General features: G+C 37.4%; 1 protein-coding gene across 1 annotated transcript in view; it reads right to left on the reverse strand.

The window, feature by feature from the left end:
• Positions 1-27,031, reverse strand: part of LOC113536546 (heterogeneous nuclear ribonucleoprotein L-like) — a 74,533-nt gene that overhangs the window by 22,480 nt on the left and 25,022 nt on the right. The window contains exons 2-4 of the mRNA XM_053238097.1: positions 7,356-7,474; positions 2,779-3,016; positions 1,369-1,456 (exon numbers count right to left, since the gene is read on the reverse strand). Of these exons, the coding sequence (XP_053094072.1) occupies positions 1,369-1,456; positions 2,779-3,016; positions 7,356-7,474 (445 nt within the window). The remainder of the gene's footprint in view (positions 1-1,368; positions 1,457-2,778; positions 3,017-7,355; positions 7,475-27,031) is intronic.

Raw genomic sequence — 27,031 nt, forward strand, 5'->3', positions numbered from 1 at the left:
TTCCAGAGCAGAAGTTATCTTGGGCAATCTTTTCAATCGCTAGTGCATGTTTTACATATAATCCTATCAGAAGTGGATGCAAGGTGAGTGGAATGTGGCCAAAAAAGCTTGTGGCATGTTTTGGTCACAGCAGAACCTCATATTTTTTAAAGTAGAGCCAACTGACATCAAGCATTTTTTTAAATTTCACAACCAATCAGTTCACAAGTTGGGGGCAAGTGAGAAAAAATAACATGGAGGTCAAGCTAGCTATCTAAAAAACGAGTCTAGTAAGTGAGTGAAAATAAGGAAATTTATGACAGGTTGAATCAAAAATATTTCATTGCCAATGTTGCAATGTAAGAAAAAATGTAACAAAATGTAAATGTAAATGTAACTCTGTTTTTGGGACATTCAGTGTGATGTCCCGCTCTAACTGTGGCATCATACAGTCAAGTTGTACAAGTAGCTCAAAGCTACAGAGAAGACAAACAACATGCTCATTCATGCTGCACATAATTAAACAAATCAAAAAGCAAAAAAATGTTAGCTGAGGGGTGTGTAGGGCTGAAAATGTACTCATAAAACATTGTCCAGCTGTCTAAAGAACCATAAAGGAAAGAATTTAACTGAATTCATAGCCATTGTTACATTTAGCTAGTTATGCAACAGATGTAAGTTGCTAATCAGTTAGCTAGCTAGCTATGCTGGTTAGCTCACCCTTTAATATTGTTTTATTCTAACTGAGAAGCTAACAATTGCTCAACTCATCTCAAGAGCTAAACAATCTCTATTTCATCTTGATTACTGATAATAATAAATCTAAAAAATAATAAATCTAGCCTAGATAGAATGCTAGGCTAGTTAGTTAGTCAATTATTAGCTAGGACCGGAAAGAGCATTACAGGTTGTGTGACATGTGAGGCCTTTTTTTTTTATCATATTAGCACAACAGGTGCTCTGGGCAGCATTTTTTCAGAAAAAAAATTAATAAATAAAAAAAACCCAAGTGTGAAAGCCCCCTTTAGCCATGCTTAGGTCATGTGAGCTATTTTTTTAAAGACTGGTTGCCAAATGACTTGACATTCCAGAGTTCACTCATACCCAGTGCTAGCCCCATTTACTGATGGCCCGTGCGCTGGAGAGAATCTCATGCTAATGAAGCTGGGAGCTGCATGTGATAAGCATGTGACTGCATTTCATTGTACTAGTACTTGTACTTGTACAATGACAGTAAAGTTGAATATTATCTAATAAGATGATGTCTGTGTAAGTGCACGGGCTGGAAGTGTGTCTATAAATGTCCAAATTTTAATGTATACGCTTTATTTTCACACAAACTCAACTCCCTGTTACTGATCCTCCTGTGTGCTTCTTTCCAGTAAGGATATTCCACCATGGCCTGAATTCCGTTGCGCTTGAAGATGACGATGCGTAGCACGTTGCCGATAGGGTTGCACACTGTGTATAAAACATCCTGTAACATGAAACAGAAGAGTGTCCCAATTCAGAAAGAAGTACTTGATACATAATCATCTACAAAGTGCGCTTCCATAAATCACAGTGCGGACTGAGTAGAAATAAATTGCATTGGATTCAGAACAACAAAGCATCTCATCATCTTATTAATCAAGCCTGGTCACTTTTGATATGCAAATCTATTTCTATTGAACGCTCCACACCACTTAACCTAGCAGTACAGCAGGGCCTATTATCTAGTCTTGATTGTGTCTGTTCAGGAAACTGATCTATAAGAGAGACCTGCAGGGGCTTCGGCTGGTGGCTCCTGAAGCCGGAACTCACATAATGATAATCAATGAGGTTTCTTCTGACTAGCCATTAGTGAGATTAGTGCACTAGATGATTGTCATTGTTAGTACTCTTGTTTTTTTCAGCTCTCAGCGCTGGGCTTGAGATAAGGGACCGAGGTACGTTTCAAGGCTGTTTGTTATTGATTTGGTATTGCCGCTGTGACCCTGGTGATTTAGCAATGTGTTGGAGTTGAATGAGTGCAGCAGTCACGGTAACCGGGCACGATTCAAACGGATTCAAATTACCACACTAATGAGTCAACACACTTCTCAATTTCTGCCTCAGGTTTTTCACCTTGAGGAAATCGTTCAGTGTCATTCCACATCAATTTGGAGATTGTTCTTCCATCTTCGCCTTTGACACACAGATTAAAACATTCATCTTGTCACATCCTCCTTAGTCTTTCAGGTTAACTTTGTGTTTCAGAGCCTCTTTCACTGTGCAAAAATTCTAGACTTTTTCAAAGCAGAGTTTTCAGTTTTCTTTCAGCTTTTTTTAGACCTCTACAAGAACCATATGAGTATCATTATCCTTTTTTTTTCACTTTTTTGTCATTATACCTTTAATTGTTCACTTGCCAAAACATCAGGTTGTAGGTATTTTACTTGGTAAAGAAATCTGAATGAAAGGATTTAATTTGTTATGATCTATTAATGATGTGACTAAAGGCTCAGAATACAATGACACATTGATGCAAAAGATGATTTATTAAGTAACTGTGAGGTTGCATAGGAAGCTAGATGAATCTTTTTCACCTCTTTTTCACCGCCTTTTGTTTGAAAGATATTTGCTGAGAAGTAGATACTTGGACTATAGGACTTCTTGTTGTTATGGTAATGCTGGCACTAAATATCACTCATCAAATGAATGTAGTGTGACAGATTGTCAGGTTTAGGATACATGTAAACAGCTCTTTATAAAATCTGTGCAAGCAAACGTAACTTAGCATGACTACCTACATGGTGCATTTTACTGGATCATACTCACTGTAGTGATGGGGTAGAGTGGGTTCTGAATGGAGAGCAGCAGCACTTTGTTTCCACTGTTGGGGTCGTCTGCGTTTGTGGGCCGTGTGATGCGCTTGCTGGTGGAGTAGTTGAAATAGGCTTGCTGTCCTGCAATGTAGACGGCCTCTCTGGAGCCACAGCCCACACATCGGTCAGCGCTCTCTAGATCCTCAAACTCCACCAGCGCCTGCCTCTTAAACGGCATCATCATCACATAGCTGCAAGGAGAGATGGGATTCATTCTTTAACATAGTATTGTTTAATCCTCCTCTCTCTGTACATAAAACTGAATTTAATGCAATATGAAATGCACCAACTGGATCACATTTATTATAGGACCAATACTAATATTTGTCCAGATGGATTTTGGTGATGTGGCACTGGGATGATAAATGAAAGATCGCAGCAGTCCCTGAACTGTGAAAATTCATTTCTGTTCTTCTCTGTGCACCTCCATCATCAGAGTCAGAGCATTGCTTTGCATGACATACAAATCATTTTTGATTATAAGATTTGCATCAGCTGGCCATCCTCATGTTTAAGAGGTCGTAACATCAGACTCACTTGAGATGGGTTCTGACACTGAATGGTGTTTGGAAGCTCCAAATTCTTTTGGAGAACTGCACTGAAAAAGGTTGGGCTTTATCACTGTAGGTATAGCCCTTATGGAACATTAACATTATTGTTATCTCACAAACCAAATGGACTTTATGTGTTCTCCTTTGGAATCTGTCCTTGGAGTTTGTACTCTATTTTTATGGGCAAGTCCTTTATGTGAAATATACATCCTATTATGCAGAGCATATGGATTTTATTACATAACTTCATGTTTTAATTGGTGATTACTCAAAGTCCTTAATACCGCAGCGCTGTTGAATTCTCAAATCTGATTAGTCAGAAGGTGTTGATTAATTTTCTAGAACAGCAGTTCTGACAATAGCTCCAGCTGTAATTCAAATGACAGATTTTTATTAATGCGCTTGTTCTAATGCATTATCGTTTCTATAGTAACAGCTCATTCAGAGGGGCTTGTATGGTGGACAGGCAACCTAAATCTAACAAAGAAAAACATCTAATCGTTGATATGGTGAAGTTTTGTTCACGGAGATGTTAACATTTATGGAAGGAGTCTCCAGTGTAAGCACATTGTAACAGTCAATAAGTTTTCCGCCACAGGAAAGTCTTCAGGATAGAGGACTTTGTGCTTTCTGGTTTCTCAGTAATATGGCAAGAGAGAGAAACAAGAGAGGCTGGTACGGGAACTCTTTATAGCTGCTATAACATAAGTAATAACAGCAGGTAGCTTGTTTCATGGCTGTTCCACAACATTAAACGTAACTATAAATGGTTAAAAAAGCATGAGATGTTCTTTAATAAATTTCAGGAAAGTAACTGCATCACAACAATTAACACTAGTTAATTATTTTCCTATAATATCACACCGTGTTGTGTTTTATTCCTTACATGGGATCCTTCGGGATTTATGGAAAATTTTATGATTTGGGCTTCACGTGCATCCCAAAGACATGTTGGGCTTTAGGGGGAGGAGTATCAGGAATTTTCATGGGGTCCAGTGTACACAAAAAATATTTCACGTGATTGCAGCATCTTGTCTTGAAGCCTTATACGGGATGACTCATGAACTCCCACTGATAGCCCGTGGAAATCCTTTGGAAAGATTCCATAATGGTATAAATTTAGACCATTGCGAATGTGAAGATTAAATCATCACACCAAACTGAGATCATCTTTGAATCGACTACCATTCTTCTCCTCTTTAGACCAACGACTTTATTTCCTTCCTGTTTCTTGCCTTGCAGGCTTGTATTTAGTCTTGTATACGCTAACATTGTCTCGCTGCAGTCTCATGTTAACACGACAGTTCTGGGAAGGATCTACTGTGGCTTAAATACAATGTCACAGCCTACCACTTCCTATAAGACGTTCTCACAGAGTCCTTCGTTGATGTTCCTGCCGGCCTAAAAATACCCTAATGCGCTACTCTATTTCCACTCAGCTGCACCGGAAAGAAGCATCAGGCCTAATCCTGTGCCATCCGATACCCTACGAACATCATTATCACACACTGACCTTATCCAGCATATCTAATGGCAGCGGGAGAGCGATCATAACGTTTCATGATAAGGCATCTCACACAAGCTAAACTCTTTTCCTGTATATCTCCACCAATCCCCCAAAAACTATTAACTCCACTGTACTGCGACCTTCAGTTTGAAAAAGAGCTACATAAATTTTGTATATTCCAAACTCAGCAATATGAATTTTTTAAATGGAGGACTCATGAATTACCTTGAACACATCTAAAATTATGTTAAAATGTTTTACACATAAAAGGAGAGTTATTAAGTCTTTCACCGATCAAGTGTTCGCACAATTAAATATGGCTTTTATTGCATTAGTGAAGCCAGAGCTTCTCACCAATATTAATAACCCTAAAATAAAAACAGTGACTAAAGACTTCCTAGAACACTTACCCTTAGACAGAGAATGATCTCACTCATGCTGTCATGTTCTCTAAATACATACAATGGAGCATGTTGAAAGAGTAGCCAAAAATACATTTTACACAATGTCCTCTTTATCTCAAAGCAGCCAAGACATGATTTTTATCTGAAGCTTGCTTTTTTCATTTTGCACTGGAGCTGCAAAGCAACTTTAGCCCTATTCTAAAAAGTATAATGTTGTATACTTTGTACTAAGTTAATTAACTAAGTTAATTAACTTTTCTGTTACAGAAAAATAATCAACGATAAGGTGGTGTGATGTGGGGTTAATGTTGCCACACTGAAGTTGATTATTTTCCTAAGATACCACATTCTGTTTTATTCCTCTTATAACACAGCAAATTTGCCAACCATTACTATTTCTTTTATTAGTGAACGTCATACTTTATATCCATTTATAGTTACTTTTAATGTTGTCAAACATGTGAAACAAGTTAGCTCCTATCATCAGCCATAACTATCAAGTAAAAAATGGAGCTTGTGATGTTACCAAGAAACCAGAAACCCATCTGTCCTGAAGACTTTCCCATGGTGGAAAACCTACTAACTGTTACAAAGCACTTGAACTGGAGACTCCTTCCATAAACGTTAAATAAACATCTCCTTACCGAAGACTTCACCATATCAACATTTATTAGCCTTACTGTAGATTATGTGGATTGTCCACCACCTTCCACCAAGTACCTCAAAATGAGGTACCTCTTTTTTTTCCCCGCTGACACTCTAACTGACAGATCAGAGAGAAGAAGGCCATGACCTTGGCATAGCCTGGCTCTGAATGTTTGATTTCCTGAGCAGAAGCTGAATGCTGGTTTAAATCTAAAGCTTTCAAGGAAAAATTTGTCCTGTTGTTTGTTCGCTGGTTAGTTTCAGAAGTTAAGTGAACATTATTTATAGCATAATTAAAATGCTAAATTGTAAAATGCTAAAGTGCTGCACAATAAAATAAGGTTGATATGATTTGCAATTAACAGGGATTGAAATTTCTTCACCAAGTAAAATTTAAAAAAAAAGAAGCTGGTGAGGGAATGACCCTTTATAGCTGCTAGAACACAAGTGTCGTTAATAAATAAAAAATGTAATAGTTGGAAAATTGCTGTGTATAAGAGGAATAAAAACACTGAACATGCTATTATTGGAAAATAATCAACTCTGGGGTCATAACAGTAACTCAACATCCTGTTGTGTTTTCTTCCATACACAAAGCAGACTGACAGAAGAGAGGACAGATGAGTAGACATTTGGAGAGTATGTGAGGTGCAACTCATACGTTAAAGATATGAATCTTGATCCAATCATATGATCATAACGAGAGATCTTACAAAAAGAGGTGAATTGTGTCTGTATATTATATCAGTTTACACACTTGTGCTCCACTTTACAGTAATTCACGAAAATCTCTGAAAAGAGTTTGTTTTAGATTAACCCTGTTTATCACTGCACTATAGCCACTGTCTTCATCACAACCCTATTAAGACTTCATTGGTATTGACTGCATCCAGGAGACGGCAACTTCAAAGTGCAAGAAATATCTTTGATTATATCAGTCACTAATTTTAAAGCTTTAGTTTAAATGATTTCTGGTTACCTTTCGCTCAACATCTCATATCAGTATTTAAATATGATGAAGATTTATTCCCTTATTTCTATCTATAATTTATTCGCCTACGCTGCATGTGATCTATTTGATCCCTCTGATTTCTTTGATCTCACAGTTGCATTTGATCAAATTGATCTCTGTGATCCCATTGATCTCTTTGATCTCTTTGATCAAATTGATCTATCTGATCTCACTGATCTGTTTGCCCTCATCAATCTTATTGATCTCATTGATCTATTTGACCCAAGTGATCTCACTGATGTATTTTATCTCACTCATCTCTTTTATCTTATTGATGTGTTTGACCCAACTGACCGCATTGATCCTACTGATCTATTTGTTCCCACTGATCTCATTAATCTATTTGATCCTATTGATCTCACTGATCTAGAATAGAATAGATTGATCTAAACTTTTTAAAAAAAATTTTACCAGATGTTTCCAAACTTCTCCAAGGCCTCCACCAGGTCAGCTTCCACCACTGACTCACACAGTCCCCGAACATGGACCACGGGGGACGGCGCAATCCTGTGGGTCTCATCCCCGTTATCCTGCAAACCAAGAAAGCACAGTGTTTAGGAGAGAAAGTGCAGAAATAACACAAGAATAGTGTAGGTTAGGTAGAGCAGCGGTTCTCAACTCCTCTTGCCTCAGGACCCACATTAATCATTCATGATTAAACTGCAACTGAAATTCAGTTTATCTTTCCAAACCTTCTAATTTATTTCACAATATGAACAGTGCAGTAACAGGCAAGGCCCTATTCATGCACTAAAACAAATTTTTTTATTTCATTTTAAACCCTACAAGGTCATACAAACAGATTAAATCCTCCAAAACAAAAACACTGCTTTTATGATCTTTACTTAAGACTGCAATAATATAATAATATTCCTATACGGAAGACCAGGGCATGCTCAAGTATTACAAACCAGACTCGCATTTCATTGGGAGAGAGAGAGAGAGAAAGAAAGAAAGAAAGAAACCAGGGAAAAAGGGAACGGGAAGTAGTAAGGAAACAGGGAAAGTGAGAGAGAAAAAGACAGAGCGGAAGGAAAGAAGGAAGGAAGAAAGGAAGGAAGGAAAAGGGTAATAGACAATGAGAAAACAGGAGGAAAGCAGAAAGAGAAAAAAGATTGTGTGAATGAGAGAAAATGTGAGTGAAAAAAGTGGGTGAATGAGAGAAAATGTCAGAAACAGAGCGGAAAAAAAGAGGAAAAGGCAAAAAATGAAGAAAAAAGCAAAACAATAATACAGGAATAGGGAAAGAGAAAGAAAAGTGATATATTTATATATTTTTCATTAGGTCTATTTTAATAGAATTTGTGCATCTCAGATGCAGGTTTTATAAACAGAAAGTCTTTTAATGCGACAGCTATTAATTCAGCTATTGAGAACGACAGCTGAGATACACGCTACACTTCATACTGTAACATCTCACTAGTATTTTCTGTCAGTGTGATCTCAGAGAGCATCTTCTGCAGGAGGTCAGGGTCCAGCAAAAACACGTCTCATGAGCTGAGGATAAAGGACAGAGATGGATATAAAGACCTCTGTGGACAGCTGGCAGCTTTGGAGCTTCATTGTGTACAAGCTGAACACAGAACCCAGGCAGAGAGAGAAACGTTCAGCACCGTCATGTAGGATGCCTTGTAACACTCTGAACATTAAGACCAGTGTGTAGCTTTGAGCTCCGAGATTTCGAAGTGAGAGACAGAAGGATACACGTTGCAATACAAGCAATGCAAAGCAACTGGTTATGTAAAGAAGTCCGAGCATGTGTGGTAGGAAAGAGAGTAAGCACTGAAATGAAAAGTGTATAGCAGGAATATGAAAACATTACATTTCCCATCATTACTGCACGCTTCACTACACCGCATGATTGAGTCACCGGTTTACAATCGCCATTGATCAGTGAAGTGACTCGTTTGAGTACGAGCATTTAAATGTTATTAACTCTACCAGCACTTCAACAGCAAAACCAGCTGTAATAATCTTTCCCAACAAAATGAGCCTTTCTTATTTAATTCTAAGGGTTAAAAAGGCATTCAAACATATAACACGAACTCCTGGTCCTCTAAAACCAAGTAGAGAAATAAATCATTTCTAATGTTTCCTTCCGAAAGCAATATGGAAATATTCCTACAGTGAATACCAGGACACACTCGAGGCTTAAATAATGATAATACCTAAACGAGAGGGAGGGAGGGGGGGAGGGAGGAGAGAAGTAAGAAAGAAAAGTAAGAAAAGAATAATAAAAAGTGACTATTGAGAAAGAACACCAGAAATGAAAACTAAACATCAGGAACTGCAAAAATGAAGGAAGGAAGAAAGGAAGGAAGGAAGGAAGGAAGGAAAAGAAAGATGAGGAATAAGAAAAGAAATAGAGGGAGGAAGAAGGCAAGTAAGAGAAGAATGAAAAAGTGAGAAAGAATACTAGAATATCGGGACATGAAAAAAGGAGGATGGAAGGAAGAAAGAAAGAAAGAAAGAAGGAAAGAAAGAAAGAAACAGCATCAGACTGAATGGAATAGTTCATCATGGTGGCAGTTACAAGCCTGTCTCTCTCTCTCTCTCTCTCTCTCTCTCTCTCTTTCTCTCTATCTATCTATCTATCTATCTATCTATCTATCTATCTCTCTCACGCTCTCTCTTCACTCCTCAGTTCTCAGCTCAGCCATCAACAAGCCACAAACCCCAGAGCGACTCTGAGGCAGGCATTTACGTCTCTGTGGACATGTAAGGCCGAGCTGCAGAGACGTGGACCACGGCATCACAACCTTTCTGTCACACACTTCTGCAATAATGTGTCTTAGAGCAGTCAGTAGTCTCACACACACACGCACACACACACGCACACAGGCTAAGCAAATCAGCACTGAGTCAGTTATATTTACAGCAGTGTGCTGGCTGTACTCGCTTTCATCCTTTTATGTCAAGGACATTTCATCTTCCTCTGCTACATAATTCAAAATTCAGCACAGTGCAAATTCCTAGACCACGGCGTAATACGTACATAGGCAACTTCGCAGGATACAGCAAATATTATATATTTATACCACAGCGCTGTTAAATTCTCGAGTCTGATTGGTCAGAAGGTGTTGATTAATTTTCTCTAACAGCAGGTCTGACAGGAGCACCGGCTGGAATTCAAACTGATCATTGATCATATGATGAAGTTTTCTGTAAGGAGATGTTTATTTAACAGTTCTGGAAGGAGCCTCCAGTGTCAGTGCTTTTCTGTCATGAGAAAGTCTTTAGGAACGAGGTCGTTGTACTTTCCAGTTTCTCAGAGACAACACAAGCTGTGCTAGTTTAGTCTTATTAACTTACAAACAGAGGCTGGTTAGGAAAGGAATGTTTATAACTGCTATAACATAAGTGATAACAGGAACTTGTTTGCACAACATTAACTATAAATGGATAAAAAAAACACCATGATGCGCTTTAATAACTAAAAATGGTAACTGTTGGCAAATTTCTGTGGTATAAGGGAAATAAAACATGTGCCATGTCAGGCTGCATATCACATCACATCGCCCCGTCGCTGCCATGTTGTGTTTTATTCCCTAGATAATCTCTATATTTGGAAAACTACCTGTACATCAGATGGTTTCATTTTCAGTCTCATGACTTTCTATATAACGTTGCCCCCTGCACCAGAAAAGATAACAATCTAACAATCTAGATGGGATAAAAAAACATTCTGAGCTATCTCTGAATTTAATGGTCTTGTGTGTATAAAAATGGGCCTATAAATGAGACCTGATGAAGTTATTATCCTCCAATTACTGAAGGGCACCAAAAGTCAAAATCTGAAAATGATAAAAATGACTCAGGCTCTACAGAATAAGATGAACCATTTTAATACCACTGAATAGCCTTTGGTGTGCTAATAGTATTACGGAGCTCCAGAATCACAGTTAAATAATGTCAAAATGTCTTCAGAAAATGGGTTTTGCAATAAAATCTGATTCAATACAACCTGAACCTTTCATGTGCAATGAAAATTTTCCTGGAAAATTTTAGATATTTGAATGTATTAGGTTTTATTTCATTTCTTAAAATTCAGGTAGGAGAAAATTCACCTTTGGCACCTTATTTCATAATATTTCATGATATTTATAACAACTATATTTATTATATTACACTTTTATTTATTAATCGTGTTAATATTACTATATATAAAATGTGTCATAATTATTATATTGTATAATTAATATGGCATAATATATAAATACAATTATCATCATAATAAAGTTAGTGTGCAATTTCCTCACATTTTCACTAGTTCTCATTTCTAAGTCATGTAATGTAATTATTGGAAATTTTCATCGCAAACTTGTAGATATTTGAATGTATTAGGTTTTAATTCCTTTCTTAAAATTCAGCTGGTAGAAAATTCACCTTAAGAAATTCAAGCTATGAAGAATTTGGCACCTTATTTCACAAAGGGTGTGTAAACATTTAGTATATTTGAGGAATTAGCTTAATATTTCTAATAATTCTATAATAAATCTTGTTGATTAGAATATAATTCTTCTGGTATAATTAAATGAATAGAATGATTACTATAATAATTATTATATTTATTAGGACAGCTAAAAGTAGTAGTTCACATGGTACAGTGTGTATCCTAGTGTACTACTTGTACTCTCAAAGACATGCTAGTGTATTAAAGGTATAAAGTAAGTAAAAGTTAGTGTGTACTTTCCTCTAAGTTTGCTTTAGCATGCTCGCAGTAAACTTGGATGAACTTGTGCTTAATGATATACAAGTTTTTCACACAGTAACTTGGAGAAACAACGTATTAACTTGAGAATTTTTACTGAACCGAATCACCATCACAAAGCCTGAAACATTCGTTTCACAAGCTGACTGTCTGTTATTAATCACCATTATTTTTTTTCTCAGTTTCATCTCCCACCATGATACATTTTAAATCTACATCAACTGTTTTAAGTAGTGACAGCAAAACGATGACTATCCTGCACTCCATCATCATTACTGTCACCGTCAATGGCAACTCATGCATTTTGTTTCCATAGAGACGTTCACACTGGCACAGTGATCCTCTGATGATAAAGTCCTTGCTGGGTTGAAATAAAACAGAAATATGGAGATGAGAAATGAGACCCGTCGTTTTCATCATGTACAGACTCAGGATTGTGTGCTCTTTCTGAAAACCCCAGATGTTTTTAGTCGAATAACCACGACCTTCATTTTTATAACCTGTATTTCTATGACCTAAATTTTCACAAGCACGTCTGTAAGTTTTTTTTTTAAGAGTTGAAATGAGGCAAAAGGTACAACGTGCAGAAAAAAGTTCTTCTTAAGTTAAAGAAGATGGGGTATTATGATGCGGTATACTACCCCAGAAGGGGTATTATGATGGGGTATACTACCCCAGAAGGGGTATTATGTCAAAATTTGAAATAAAAGTGAAACTAAAGTCAAAATTATAATTAAATAAATTTTTTTTTTAAAAAGTGCATTTACAAATAAAAATAGCACTGATCTGAAATGGTGGATCGGATATCCGAGAAAAAAAGTACGGATTTGATCCGATCCTGTAACAAATGGAAAAGATTCGAATTGGATTTGGAAAAGACTTTTAAACTGTAACTGTTTACAGATAGAGACTATATTTTTTATAATGGATTTTTATTATATTTACACTTAATACTATATTACATTTGCAGTGTAGGTCATTTCTGTGTGAAAGCTGCAGTTATGTGCAAGTCATGCTGTATTTTTTTCATCATTTTAAGTCATTTCAAAATCATTTTAAAGCTTAGTATCTTTAAAGAAAAAAAATACTGGATGGTTATCGATATCGGCTGATTTAGAAGTAAAAAGTTAATGATTTAATATGAAACTAATATTAGCTGGAAAATTTAAGAAGATTAAGCTTAGGTTTAGGGGCAGGGCATGATCTGGATTTGTCATCGTTGAAGCATTTGCACTTGAGCAATCATTGCATAAACCCGAGCACTACTATTCCACTTTATTCACTGTGACCAATCAGTGTAGTCTACCGAGGAAAAAAAATGGTACAAACAATGTGCAAAAGCTGTGAGTGAATTTTAAAATAATCCAAACACAGCGAGAAGCAACAAATTTGTCCAAAACAAATGTTAAATATTATGTCCTGAATATTAATTACTAATTACCACTCAACGAGGCGAGTGAGGCCTGGCTACACACGGTTTGCTGTTAAGATTTAGGATTTTTTTGTCAGTTTTTAGTTCGAGGATTTTGAGTCAGGTCATGCCTGCAGGGTTTTTTTTCACTGCCAGAAGAGAGAGGAGTCTCTTAAAATTCATCGCCCTGCTCTCCGGCCTGAAATGCAGTGTGAATTTTGCTATGGAGAGGAGAAGTTGCTCTTGTTTTTGTCTGTAGCTCTTCTCAATCCTCCCACTTCTCTCTATCAAATCTCAGCTCAGGCTCTAGTTCAAAATGAGGAGTGGATCCACATCTCGTTCGTCCTTACAGCACACCAGAGACTCAGTGAACTGTTGCAACAAACACAGCCCAGAACATTCCCTCATTTCTCAGTCTTTCTGTCGTCAGCTCTGTCGCTCTCTCTCCCTGTTGCTCTCTCTGTCATTCTCTCTGTATGCCTTGAGTCTATAGTTTTCAAAATGCCAAAAGCATCCCTAGTACATAAAGCCAGTCATTTTTACACCCTAACTCACTTTCTTTTATTATTTACTTACAGGATGAAACGTAACCTGAAAGGATTCAGCAACAAAAAAGATGGATTTTTCTTGGATTCTGTAGATTTTTTTTGATGACACCCCCAAACAGTCAAAATAGAATTTCATGGAATTCTGTCAAAAACAGTATTCACCTGCATTAAGGGTGCATAGTTTACATAGTTTTATGGATAAAATTATTACATAGCCAAAGTCAAAACTACCTAAAATAATTGTGTGGATGTTCCTCCTTCGAAGGCTGAGAAAATGCCTTTGTTTTGTTTTTAATTTTTGAGGCAATATAAATATATTTAACATTATGTTTTAGGAATAAGTGATATTCTCGAGAGATGATAAGATAACTGTTTATCTTCTTTCTGACTTATGATGTGTGTAGTTAATGGGGTTAGGGTAAACAAATAAAAGTAAAATATTTAAATGAATATTTGGTTATTTTCTTTTCCCAATCTGTATGGAAGATAATGATGGAAAATCTGAAGAAAAAATTCTGAAAATTGAGAGCTGGAAGCAAAAAATCACTACATTTCTTTAAAACGGAAAAAGAACGTCAAATGTGGAGCGTAATGAAGCACACACAGTGCATATCTGTAAACGTGCACTTGCGTTCTTTGCTCGTTTGCTTGCAAAAGCACGCTTGCATCCCTGTGCATCTGCACCAGCCTGAACCTCACCATGTTAACACATTCTCTTGGGTAACTCGACTGTTCGCAAACATAATTTTACCACTGGCACTTTTATTAATCCCTCTTTTCTCCCTTCTCTTTCTTTCTTCAGCGGAGGAATGGAGTTATGACGGCAAGCAGCAGTGTCTCGCGGCGAGCCTGGCTCTTCTTCCCATTAATCCACCGTATAATCCACTGCAGCTCGCTCGGCCGATAAGGAGCAATGTCAGACGAGGTTAACAGACTCCCCCTCATCACATTACCCCCCCACACACAAATAGAGGGAGGAAATGAAAGGATGAAAGAGGGATGGTTGAAGGGAGAGAGAGAGAGACTGTGTCACGAGAAGGCTGAATGGAAGCGAATAAATAGGACGATAAATATTAGAAGATGAAAGGCCAAGGCAACAGCATCGGCCCACACTAGCACCTTCATAAAATGAGCAAATTGCATTGAGAGAGAAAGGGAACGATAAAGAGATGTGTAGATATGTTTCACTTCACAGGACAAAAAGTAAAATTTGCTGCAGTTAATCAGGACTGAGTTTGGAGGCCATTAAGTGGAAGTTGATTAGTTCGGACCACAGCAATCAGAGCTCCAGAGCACTAAAATAACTTTATTTATGCTGAGCAAAATTCATTACTGCTGCATTCTCTCTAATGATCTTTAAAAAAAAAAAAAAAAAACATCACAATACAACACTGTGCTCAGCCAGACTAACCTTACTACACTAACGCAAATGTAATATTACAGAAATTAATATTGGAGAGATTTCTGAGTCTGGGGGATAGATGTACTAACCTGTTTGCACGTGTAATTAGGCGGCATACTGCAAGTACCCTTGTGTGTTATGTGCAAAACTGACGTACGAGCACACACGAGCAATTTAAGCAGCGTGCATTCGGCAATAACCCGAGTGCCCTTCTCAATATTCCATTACACTAAAACTTTGGGAAATTACTGACAGCCAGTTTTGCATGAGACTTTATAATATTACCTGACTTTGTTGAAAGAATTCTTTAGGGAAACTACATCTTTTAGTACTGCTCTTTAGTAAAGCATTTGGGATGCTTTTGTCATGCAGATCTGGCAACCCTGGTCATACCACATACCACACACATCAGGAACACGTACATAAATTTCCTCACATCCAACAAAAAACTCAACACATTCAACAGGACTTTTGTTACAACTGTTTTAGAATTAGTTACCAATCTTGACATTTTTTTTTAAAGATCTTTGACAGTTTCATAGAAAATGATTCAAATAGGATCCTAGAAATGGGGGAAATTAAATGTTTTTTTCTATTTTTATATTTTCAAATTATATTCTTATAAAACCACAAGTAAAGTTCTGTTTTTCTTTCTAAACCTCCAGTATTCAAAAGGCTGTCACTGAGCAACGGAAACGGAGCAACAGAAACGGGATCCTGATTGGTTAATCATTTTTTTGCGCAACAACATTGCAAAACATGTTATTTTACCTAAGTGTATAGACCTATTCAGCTGTGTCATGTGTGTTATGATAACTTCCTAAAAAATTAACATTGAGCAAGTCATTAGAAGCGGTTTCTGTGGCTACTAAACATGTGTGTAGCTCTTCGCAATAAAGTCAAACTAGTATGGATTTAATAGTATGGAATTTTTAATAAACACTTATTGAACTATATCAGTTATAACCCTGATTTTAGAGAGAGGATTCACAGAGCAAGCTGAATGAATGCTTGATTATGAGAGAAGCGATGAATGGCACAATTGCTGAACGTCATGCTGCACCTCAGTTCTCAGAAAGTCAGAGGCCTAATGATAATTTAACAGTGTACTTGTCTGTGCTCCGCTATTTTTATTTTTTTTTTTACTTCCTCTGGTTTTACAAGCTGATTCATTGCTTACTTCAGAGTCAAAAACAATGTGGTCTGTCGCTTATCTGAAGATAGTCGTGGCCATTAGCGAAGATGTGCAGGAGTCCACGAAGTACCTGAGCGATGCTGCACTTCAAACGAAACCAAAAAAAATAAATTAACCTCCACTGCTGTTTGTAAAATTACATCCAAATAATGTTATGTTGGATATATCTGACTGATGGTTTTTAAAGTGTTTCTTAATCTGAGCTTGAAAAAACTATGTGATGTATAAAAGCCCAGACAGAAGTAGCTCATCGTGTTTAGAGGGAAAAAAAAAACCCTATGACTGCAAGTGGTGATCTGCGGGGCCCAAGCACTCTTCACAAGTAATGTTTCACGTAACTTGCCGAGAACTATCCACTGCGGATGGAGGTTCTTGTGAAGAGTGCTTGGACCCCGTATTATTAATTTTTTTCAAAGCAGGCTTTTATACATGACATAATTTTATTGTTTTATGATGGTAGCTCAGTACAAACCCTGTGAAATGCTGGTTGATGGTGGCCATGTTTTTTTTTACTGTAACTCAGTCATCATTAGAAATCCAATTACAGAATAGCAGAATGATATAGTACACCAATATGTCTGAGTGTCACTTTTTTAGTAATAATTAACATGAAATTATCTTAGTAATCATAACATACAGCCAAAAGTATTAACCTTTTAGTTAAGGTTCAAGAAATGGTTTCGAGGTCCTGTAAATCCTGAAGAATTAGAAAATCTAAGTAAGAAATGGGTGTAAGTGAGCAGAGAAATGTTTGACTTGTTATTTTCATTGGAAAAATTGTATTTCATTGGAAATATACTGTAGCTCCAACTGGAAAAGGCCACTCTGGATCACTCAATTAGACATTTGTAGCATTCAACATACTATACTATAACAGTCTCATATCAACTGTAAGACAAATCTCAGCTTAAGGTAACTGACAGTTTTACAGTAACATACAGTCTTAGAGTAATGTACAGTTTTACTCTTCTTTAATAAAGCTCTCATTTAGAGTCTCATCAGAATCTGAAAGTGGGTTAAGTATTTAAAGAGACACTTGTTCAAGTTTTTCCCTTATTTAATACCAATAGTGAGTAAACTGTAATAAAACATTTAAAAACATGTTTAAGAAGTTTTGGCTGGCAGTGTATATGCAAGTCATTACAGGTTTTACTTTACAGATAATATATTTACTGTATTTCAAAACCTCCCGGGTCCAACAGGATGTAGAAGAAAGGCCATGCGAAACTTCTGATGCTGTACATCAAACCACAGCACAAGCAGCAGTGCAGACCAGGGCAGGAAATTGACACACCTTTTACAGCTATTTACACTCTTTCACATCGCACAAAAAAGTTCTACAAAGTTTCTACATTTTCCTGAGAACAAACAGACGAATCTCGAGTGTTTCTGCATGGCATGTATTAGTAGCTTTAGTAGTTTTAGTTAGTAGCCTAAATGTTCAAGAAAAGCATGTGCTTCTGTTTTCAGGGTTTTTTTTGTTTTTTATTTACAGCATTTACAATATGGGTCAGAAATGCAACCATCAACATTTCAATTTTGGGCCAAATGTGGCCCAGCGTTTCGGTCTCCACACTGTGTATAGTGGAATCTGTCAGGTTTTCTAAATGTGATGCCTGCCACAGATCTTGGGTGTTTCCCTTCCTGTTTGACTTTGCAACGACACAATTTGGCCAAGATGCGACAACCAGCCGATGATCAGAGAGACGGTTCAGTTAAGATGGCTGAGGTGGTTTGGGCACGTCTGCCGAACGAACACCAATCGGATACCATATCAGCGTCTCTGGCAGAAACGACCAGCAGACTAGAAGGTGCAATGATCTGCGCCAAAGAGGACATGGTCCAAGCAAATGGAGGAGGACCTGAAAAACTACCCACTCAAGTCTCCACAACGCCAAGGCCATTGCCATGGATCGTACAAGACAGAAAGGCATCATGAGTGAAGTTCGAAATCCAGAGGCACCCACAGCAGCGTACCGCCTCCATAGGTAACCCCGCCCGCCGTGTTGCCAGCTAGGAACCAAAGAAGAAGAAGAAGAAGATCTTTCACTGTCAACCATGTTGGAATGGGAGAAGCAACACTTCATGAAGTAATGATGCATTTGACTAATGGTTGTTAACTTATGATTTCCATCCTCCGACTAGGAAAAAACAACTCAGGGATGGTCACCTCAATTCCGAGTTCAATAAGTGACTTCAAATTAACATCAGCAGTAAACAAATTAGTACCAGTGGCGTAGGGTAGGGGCACACGACGCACGAAAAAATAAAAACCCAACTGAAGTTTAATTAGTATGCAGCTGGAACACGATCATTAGCGAGAAGAAGAAAAAAAAAAAACATGTTTTGATCACAGCTAAAGATACTTCATGTACTATAGACCTTTTTCCACACTTCCGTGTTACAAATGCAGAAGTACTAGTGTTTCAAAACATCCAGGTACTGAAGTAATGAACAATGGCAGCAAATACAACTTGCAATCACTGCAGCAGCAAACATCCATACTTGAGCTTTTACTCAATTCCCATCCATGTTCTTGTGAGAAAAAAAATGGCACTGGGATGAGAGTGAACATTTTGAGATTTTAAGAGGCAGCATGTACGTTTGTAGCCAGCATGGTCTGATAGGGCCCCTGGAATTTTGCATAACTCCACTGAGTAGCACTTTATACTGATATGCTGTATATACAAGTACAGCTGAGGTCAAAAGTTTACATCCCCCTTTCAGAATCTGCAAAATGTTAATTATTTTACCAAAATAAGAGGGATCATACAAAATGCATGTTATTGTTTATTTAGTGCTGACTTGAATAAGATATTTCACATAAAAGAGGCTTACATATAGTCCACAAGAGAAAATAATAGTTGAATTTCTAAAAATGACCCCGTTCAAAAGTTTACATCCCCTTGATTCTTAATACTGCGTTGTTACCTGAATGATCCACAGCTGTGTTTTTTTGTTTAGTGATAGTTGTTCATGAGTCCCTTGTTTGTCCTGAACAGTTAAACTGCCTGCTGTTCTTCAGAAAAATCCTTCAGGTCCCACAAATTCTTTGGTTTTCCAGCATTTTTGTGTATTTGAACCCTTTCCAACAATGACTGTATGATTTTGAGATCCATCTTTTGACACTGAGGACAACTGAGGGACTCATATGCAACTATTACAGAAGGTTCAAACGCTCACTGATGCTCCAGAAGGAAAAACCATGCATTAAGAACCGGGGCGTGAAAACTTTTGAACAGAATGGAGGTGTGTACATTTTTCTTATTTTGCCTAAATATCATATTTTGTCATTTAGTACTGCCCTTCAGAGGCTACAGAAGATAGTTACATGTTTCCCAGAAGACAAAATAAGTTAAATTTACCCTGATCTTCAAATTCAAAAAATCTTTCACCCCGTATGTGTTTTTTTTTCCCCCCACACTTTGTAGCTTGAAAATACGGAGGTTGAAAATGATGTAATTCTGAGCTCTGACTTCCCATTTCTGAGGTAAATAGATTGCAGGATAAGAAAAAAAGGTATAATGGTGTATGTAGTATTGGAGTGGTTTGGAGATGATTTACATTTTATATATCTTTTAAAAAAAATTCCTTATTTATGTATCTTTAAAAATCCTTAAACTAATGGTCTATGAGTGTATTACACCATACAAAACAGGGTTATACTGTAGTATGTGAAAATTGTGGGAAATGAATCCTGTCCAGAGTTGACGAGTATGTTCTGTAATACATGGTAGTAGTTTGTTCTTTATCTTCTTTAGAGTAGATGTTTCGTTTGTAATTTGTTCCAATATAAAATTTTATTTCAACATCATGGATGGAAAGTTCAACTTCTTTCTTTCTGTTGCGTCCTTGGAGGTATCACTGGTGTGCTTTTGTCTCTTAAACCTTTTCATTGGACACCTTGTTCATCTGCTATCAAGGAGGCCCTTGTGTCTGTTTAGTAAATCACAACTATGAGTTTTTAATGCTACAATAAATTTTGCTGATTCTAAAACACAAAGGTAATGCAAAGAGTTGAGACTCTGGGTTTGTGGATAGTAATCCATCACCTTTGAAAAACAGTAAAAAGATAGTAAACAGTACCCACTGTCGTGGAAGAGAGAAGTGGACTCCTTTCTGATTCACTTCCTCTGTGTCACTGTAATGTGTCAGAGTCACACATGCAAAATGCAGAAGTGTGACCTGCAGCCTTCTGATTTACAAACACTCCAAAGAATCATCTCAGTGCCGGAAATTTCTAAACAGCCACTCGTTACACATTACGGCCTACTGAATTACCGTTTAAACATGAACGTGCTCATTGAACACGATGATGTTACGATGTGCTGGAGAAAAACAAATTAGTGTCTTAAGCAGACTTAAATTTTCAATACAAAACCCTCGTTAACATAATAAGCTTCCTGAAAATCTGCTCTCATCAAACTTTTCATCACCTTGCCTATCATTTGCGCACTTCCAGTAGCTCATTCTGATTCAAACCAGCATTCTGTGGTCGGAAAAATCAACCGAGTCGCTCTAAAACATCAACATCAAGCTGACTGGCACCTGAAGCTTCTGCAGAAGCAAACATGCAACAGCACTAAGTATGACCTTATTTCCGGCAGATGCACAAGTAAACGTGCTAAAATCCTACTTTACTTAGGGAAGACACACTCACAGACACAGACACACAGGCACATACACACACAGACACACAGACACACACACACACAGACATGTAAACAAAAACAAGAGACCACTCCGGGAAACTCAGATTTGTAAGCCATGAGTCTAGTCTGCTGTCGCATGATCAAAGGATGAAAAGACTGTGTGTGTGTGTGTGTATGTGTGTGTGCGACAGAGAGAGAAATGACGCACAGCATAAACAAAAAAAACAGAGACCACCCCAAGAACCTCAAATTAGAAAGTCATGATCTAGCCTGAATTTTGTCACATGGTTAGTGAGCACTTCAGAGACTCAGATCAAAAGATTGCATGTGTGTGTGTATGAGATTTTATATCTTGGTGGGGCCAAAATGTCCCTACAAGGACAGGAACATCTAACAGTTATGACCAAAAACTGCAGTTTTTATTTCAAAAAACTAAAAGAGCCAAAATGTTTCCTTTTGGTTGCTGAGGTTAAGGGTAAGTGTAGCATAGCATTAATTAGCTGCATTGATATTTATGTCAATAGAAGGTCCTCACAAGGATAGTAATAAGAAAGTGTGTGTGTGTATGTGTATGCTTATGCAATACTGATGAATGACTAACAGGATGTCAGTGTAGGTGGAGGGATGGGGGTCGACCTTCATTCAGCTCATCATTTTATCTTAATCACTCGGTTCTATGGCAGGCTGCAGTGCAATAGAACAGCAACGCGTAGTCTGTGGCATCCTCACGCAGACGTCGCAGCCGTTACCTACTACGCTTATTCAAAAGATACTACGGTCACAAGAAAGTCAAGACCACAAAGATACAAAGACTCCAGATTTCAGAGAAACTAAATAAAATCTACGGGCCGTATCCAGAGTGGAGTTAAGTGTGTGTGGTGAGGATTTAATACGTTGGTATTTAATACATTGGTGTTCAGACCTCAGACATAACTACAGAATGCAGTTATACTATTAATGAGATTCTGACTTTGAACATTTTTCTTGCACACTACGAGCTTGAACAAGGAACAGTATTAAATGCAGCACCACTGTCTGTATAGTTTGATGAAACCCCAATATGTCACACTGAAATTTATGTTCTGGGCTGTAAATACACTCAAAACAACTATTGAATGCCATTTGAGGCACATATTAAATATGTACTACATAACTATAACACTACTGATTAATTACTTAAGAGTAGCGTCCACTTAAAGTTGAATTTTTTCGCAAAGTGTCATAAAGATAAGATAAGATTCCTTTATAGTCGTTGCATAGATAAGAAATTCGGCACTCCAGCCAAAATGCACTTAAAACGTAATACCACACAAAACACAAAATAATAAAAAGAAACAAATAACAGCCTGCATCCTGCACATACATTACAATTTCATGACCTTGATTTAGTATCTCATGTGCTCCTGATGCTTAATTAACTCCTGATAAGCAATATTTAAAAAATAAAAATAAAAAGCAAAATAATAGGAAGTGCTGGATCAAGTGCTATTTTATAAGCTGCAGCAAAATGAGGGTAGAAGCAGTTTTGTTCAGATGAACCAAATTAGCAAGGATTAACGTGAAACAATTACAACTAGGACTATTCTGGCAAACTAGACAACTATTAGATGTTAGACTTCAAAACTTGTCATCTTCTCATTTATAAATCTTTCATAAATAAAGTTTTTTTTAATTTTTTCATTTTTTAAATTGTCTGTTGCTTTAATGTCACATTACATTACATTTGACGGCAAATTTACTATTTTTTTTTTAGTTTAAAGGCGAGGGCTTGTGTTTAAAGGTTGTGGTCTAGATGCGATTAAGAAACCCCATGTTGGATGCTTCTTCTAAAGAAAAATCTAGAAACTTTGGAAGCGTGAACTGCATGTAGATGATTTTATTAATCTGAATAGGCTGGAGAGAAAATCAGCTTAAGTACCTGCGTCAACCAATTCTGAATTAATGATGTAAATATTGACGTCACCAACTCTGAATACAGCCAATACAGCCTATAACATAAGCTATATAAACTTTTACTGTATTTATATGTATTATTTTAATTTATTTGTTATGCTACAGTACATTTACAGAATGCATTAGGTTGTTCACACAATAAAGGTTACAATGTGTGTTTAAATTTAACAATGCTTGGCAACACACTTGTTTTGTTGAAGAAAACCTAGACGAGGGGGAAGAGTTTGGTCCTCAAACAGCCACAGGGAAAGTCGTGCTCTGTCCCAAACCAAAAAATATGTCCTTGTTCAAGGTTGGGGAGCTCTAGGGGGCTTCAGATGCCATGCAGAACACAGGAAGACTTTATCTCAACACCGGGGCAGCATCACCCCCTCACCCCCCAACCCCCCATTCCCCAAACCCTTTACACCCCCCCCCCCACCACCACCCTCATCCTGTTCACTGTCACTATGGAAACAGGTCTTTCTGGCTTCAAGCGTTGGATGATTAAGGACGTAGGGTGAGGAGACGGTGGGAGGACACACGAAAGTGGTGACGTGTGTGTATGCGTCTGTGTGTGTGTGTGATTGAGTAATGACCCCCATTTTGCATCTCCACTCATCCGCATTTGATAGTTTAAGAATGCTGATTGTGAGGTGAATGGATGGACACAGGTGCAGGTTTATGGTTTTTATCAAAACCACTCAGGCAAAGAGAATAAAATGGCTTGGCAGTACTCAGAATGAGAGGCAGGCTAAGGGTCTGCATTGCCTGCAAGGGTTAATGAGCTAACAACAAGCAGGCAAAGGTTAAGACAAAGAGGCACACATTTGCGTAATGATGTGTCATATGAAACCAAATCAACCCAAATAGCAAACGGGAGAATACGTTAGAAAAACCCAAGAACACACAGCAGCTAATCATAGTTATCATGGTTTCATTTGGATGTTAGAGTTTCTTGAATAAAATATAGGTAAAAATAACTGCAACGACGTTGTGAATGTTGAGTCCCTGACCTGCTTCCTGAATCTGAACAGGGAAAATCCCCCATGTGCTGGTGTATGTGAGTATTTCAGGGCATCACTGACAACTAAAGACTGCGACTTGATACTCTTTATGAACATTTGATTAAGTATGCAAACTCGGCTTGTTAATGCGGCGTAATGTTCTGACCATTCTCTAATCATGAATAAAGAAGCAGTACATAAGTAGTGCTACAGCACGACCATGACCTGATATTCTTCATAAATGCTTAATAGTCGTATCTAAGAGGTGAGCAATATGACCAAAAGGTTATAATTAGATACACGATGTACTGTAAATTCAGTAGCAGTACCACGCTTTAAAAGCTGGGAAAACTGAGAAGTCAGTGCTTTTTTATTGATTTACTATAATTTTACTGAACATCTACAAAAGGTATTTTAAAAGAAAAGGAAAAGGAGGGAAAATAATATAATAATAATTGGTATAAAAAATAAACTTTAACATCCAATCAGCTCACAAACTCGTGTCAGTTACAATGGAGTTGGTCAGCTCAACGTTACGTCAGCACTAGTTTCACAACATTTCATTAATAAACACAGCCAAGAACCGCCTACTTTCATACAGAGAAGTGAAAATAAAACTGACTGGTACAGCAGATGACCAATCACAGATTTCTCCTCTGGCCCCATCCAGGAGTTTCAATTCCTCATTCAAGCAAAACTTGTTACAGGCGTCTGTTAACATTTTTTTTTAATCCAGTGACAAAAATGCATCTTGCTCCAAAATTCTCACCGTGTCATTTTTTTGCGTTCGAAATCAAAACACGGAAATGCAGAGAGCCAGTCAGATTGCAACCATGAAGATCCTGAAGACTGTGGCCAGAAAAGTGTACAAAAAATATCAGATGCTCGTATCCCATGTGAGGAGCATCTGAGCCTGAGATTACACAGCCCTGGTCTTATCAAGTCTGATGTTGTGGCCCTGAATATAGACGTGAAAATGCCTGTGGCTATTTGTTATTTCTGTGTAACACCGAAAGGAAAAGGAGAGGAGTGTGCTGCAAGTGGGAGGTTTAACGCAAAGCTGTAGGTGGTTCAGCACGAAGGAGGACTCACTGATAATGACATGCTGTGACACACCAATCAGTCTCACCGGCTCACCGGTGTGGTGAAAGGGAACAGACCATGGCATACAAATTTAGCCGTCTGGAGAAACACTCTGCACTGCAGCAGATGCCTCACTCTGTATCAAGAGTCATGCGTTTGGTTTATAACAGCAAGCTTTTGAGGAAGAGCATAAAACAGAGCAAAGAGTCCAATAAAGATTAACGGGCCGTTCCGTTCATGTGGCCTGAGCAGCACAAGTGCTAGAATAATCCTCTTTAATCAATTATGAGATGAAGAGAGTCAATTAAAGACAAAGAGAGGGGAAGAAAGTCTATTCAAGTGTGAACTGTTTCATTTTTCAATGCTGCTTTTTAGGGTTATACTGATGGAGAAAAGCAAGATTTTATTGGCTCTCTAGTCATGGTCACACAAGACTCACAAGAAATCTAGCAATATATAAAAAAAAAAACTAAAAAATTTCAAGAAATCAATATACGCTCAAAAAATTCTATGATAAGATTTTATATATGAGTTGTATATTAATTGTAAGAAACACTATCCCCGCCCCTCTTCCCTAACACACACCTTTGTAACTTTTTATATAAACTGAGTGGATGCGAATTTGCAAGTGTTTATGAAAATCTGAGCGCTTCCTATGTGGACTGCATTTATAAAGCTTTAAAAAAATGTCAAACTCTAATAAAGTCTGAAAAAGCTCAAAAATACTTATTAATGATGTTAATGAATAATTCATTCTGTCTGTAATTATCTGTGCAAAACTATAAAGCACTTATTAAGAAGAAGGATGAATAATAACGCAATTAAATATTTTAAATAATAAATAACATTTTATGTTACTTTTAATACTCGGCAGTTTTTGTATTATTATTTTTTTCTATTTAAATACAGTGTTTTGCTTTACATTTATTATTTTTTTTTAGCAAAAAAGATACCTTTGCTGATATTTTTAAACTGATTCAATTAAATACAGTCTCCTTAATGCACTTCATGTTAAAATTCAAGGAGTAGAGTAAAACTATTAGTAATCTGTCATTACGTAGAAAAATACTGTAGCACCCCTTATCCTTGTCTCAGGTTTATATAGGTTATAATAATATCTAATATATAATCTTTTATATTAATCTTTTTTTTTAATTATAACCAACAGTAGCATTTCCAACAAGGAATCAAGGAATTAATTATACGACTTTACTATATAAGGTTTATCAGGTTTTATTAGGGTTTGCGAAAAATTGCTTACAGTGCATTAACAAAGAATACCAAGCACAGCCATTAAGCTTTATATTTCTTCCCTATGTGCCTCATAGAAACTGTTATGATCATTTTTTTCTTTTTATTTTAGTTCTGTCTCTATATATTTCATAATAATAGCTGCACTTTGGCACGGATTACTACTCCGGTTCAGGACTTCTTTTCAAAAACACCTACAGCGCTCTCACCTCTCCTCCTACACTTACACTGTATATTCTCTTCTCTGCTTATGGTGCTATTAATGCCAGCTAATGTTCTGCTAATTCTCTAATCTCAAATAATTACACACTATGCACCTGAAAAGGAAATAACATAACAAACAAAGCCTTGTTTCACTTCAAAAGTGTTCTTCCTCATTCATTTCAGAGCCTTTTCTGAAATAGACTCGTCAGGTCATCCTTACATCGCACTCCCCGAGGTACTCATTAAAGACGAGAGGAACGCGGAGAGAGAGAGAGGGGTATAGAGAGGGCAGTTTCACTGCAGTGAGTGGGAGAAAAAAAAAGAAACGCTCCTATGTGCTTGAAAAATGAGGCTAAATCCTTCTTGAATCTTCAGCTCCGTGCACACGGTCAGCGGACTGGCCAGTGCAATAACTCCCCCGATACATCATAGCAAGGCACAGTGCCCGGGAAAAAGTGCACTAATGCAGCTCGGAGCTGACAAACCCTGCCCAGATCAGAGCTGTGTTCAAAGCGGGCCCTAATGTGGCGCAGGTAATCAACGCTAACACGACTCAGACCATATCAACATCAAAGCTAACTGAGCCTTACACGCTGCTGGCTTACAAACTCCAGTTTGTGCTAAATCCAAGCTATTCGTCTTTACTAAACAGAGCCACAGCAGAGATTCTGACATTTTCACTAGCTAGGAG

This window comes from Pangasianodon hypophthalmus, chromosome 11 (genome assembly GCF_027358585.1).
Source record: "Pangasianodon hypophthalmus isolate fPanHyp1 chromosome 11, fPanHyp1.pri, whole genome shotgun sequence".
NCBI lineage: Eukaryota > Metazoa > Chordata > Actinopteri > Siluriformes > Pangasiidae > Pangasianodon > Pangasianodon hypophthalmus.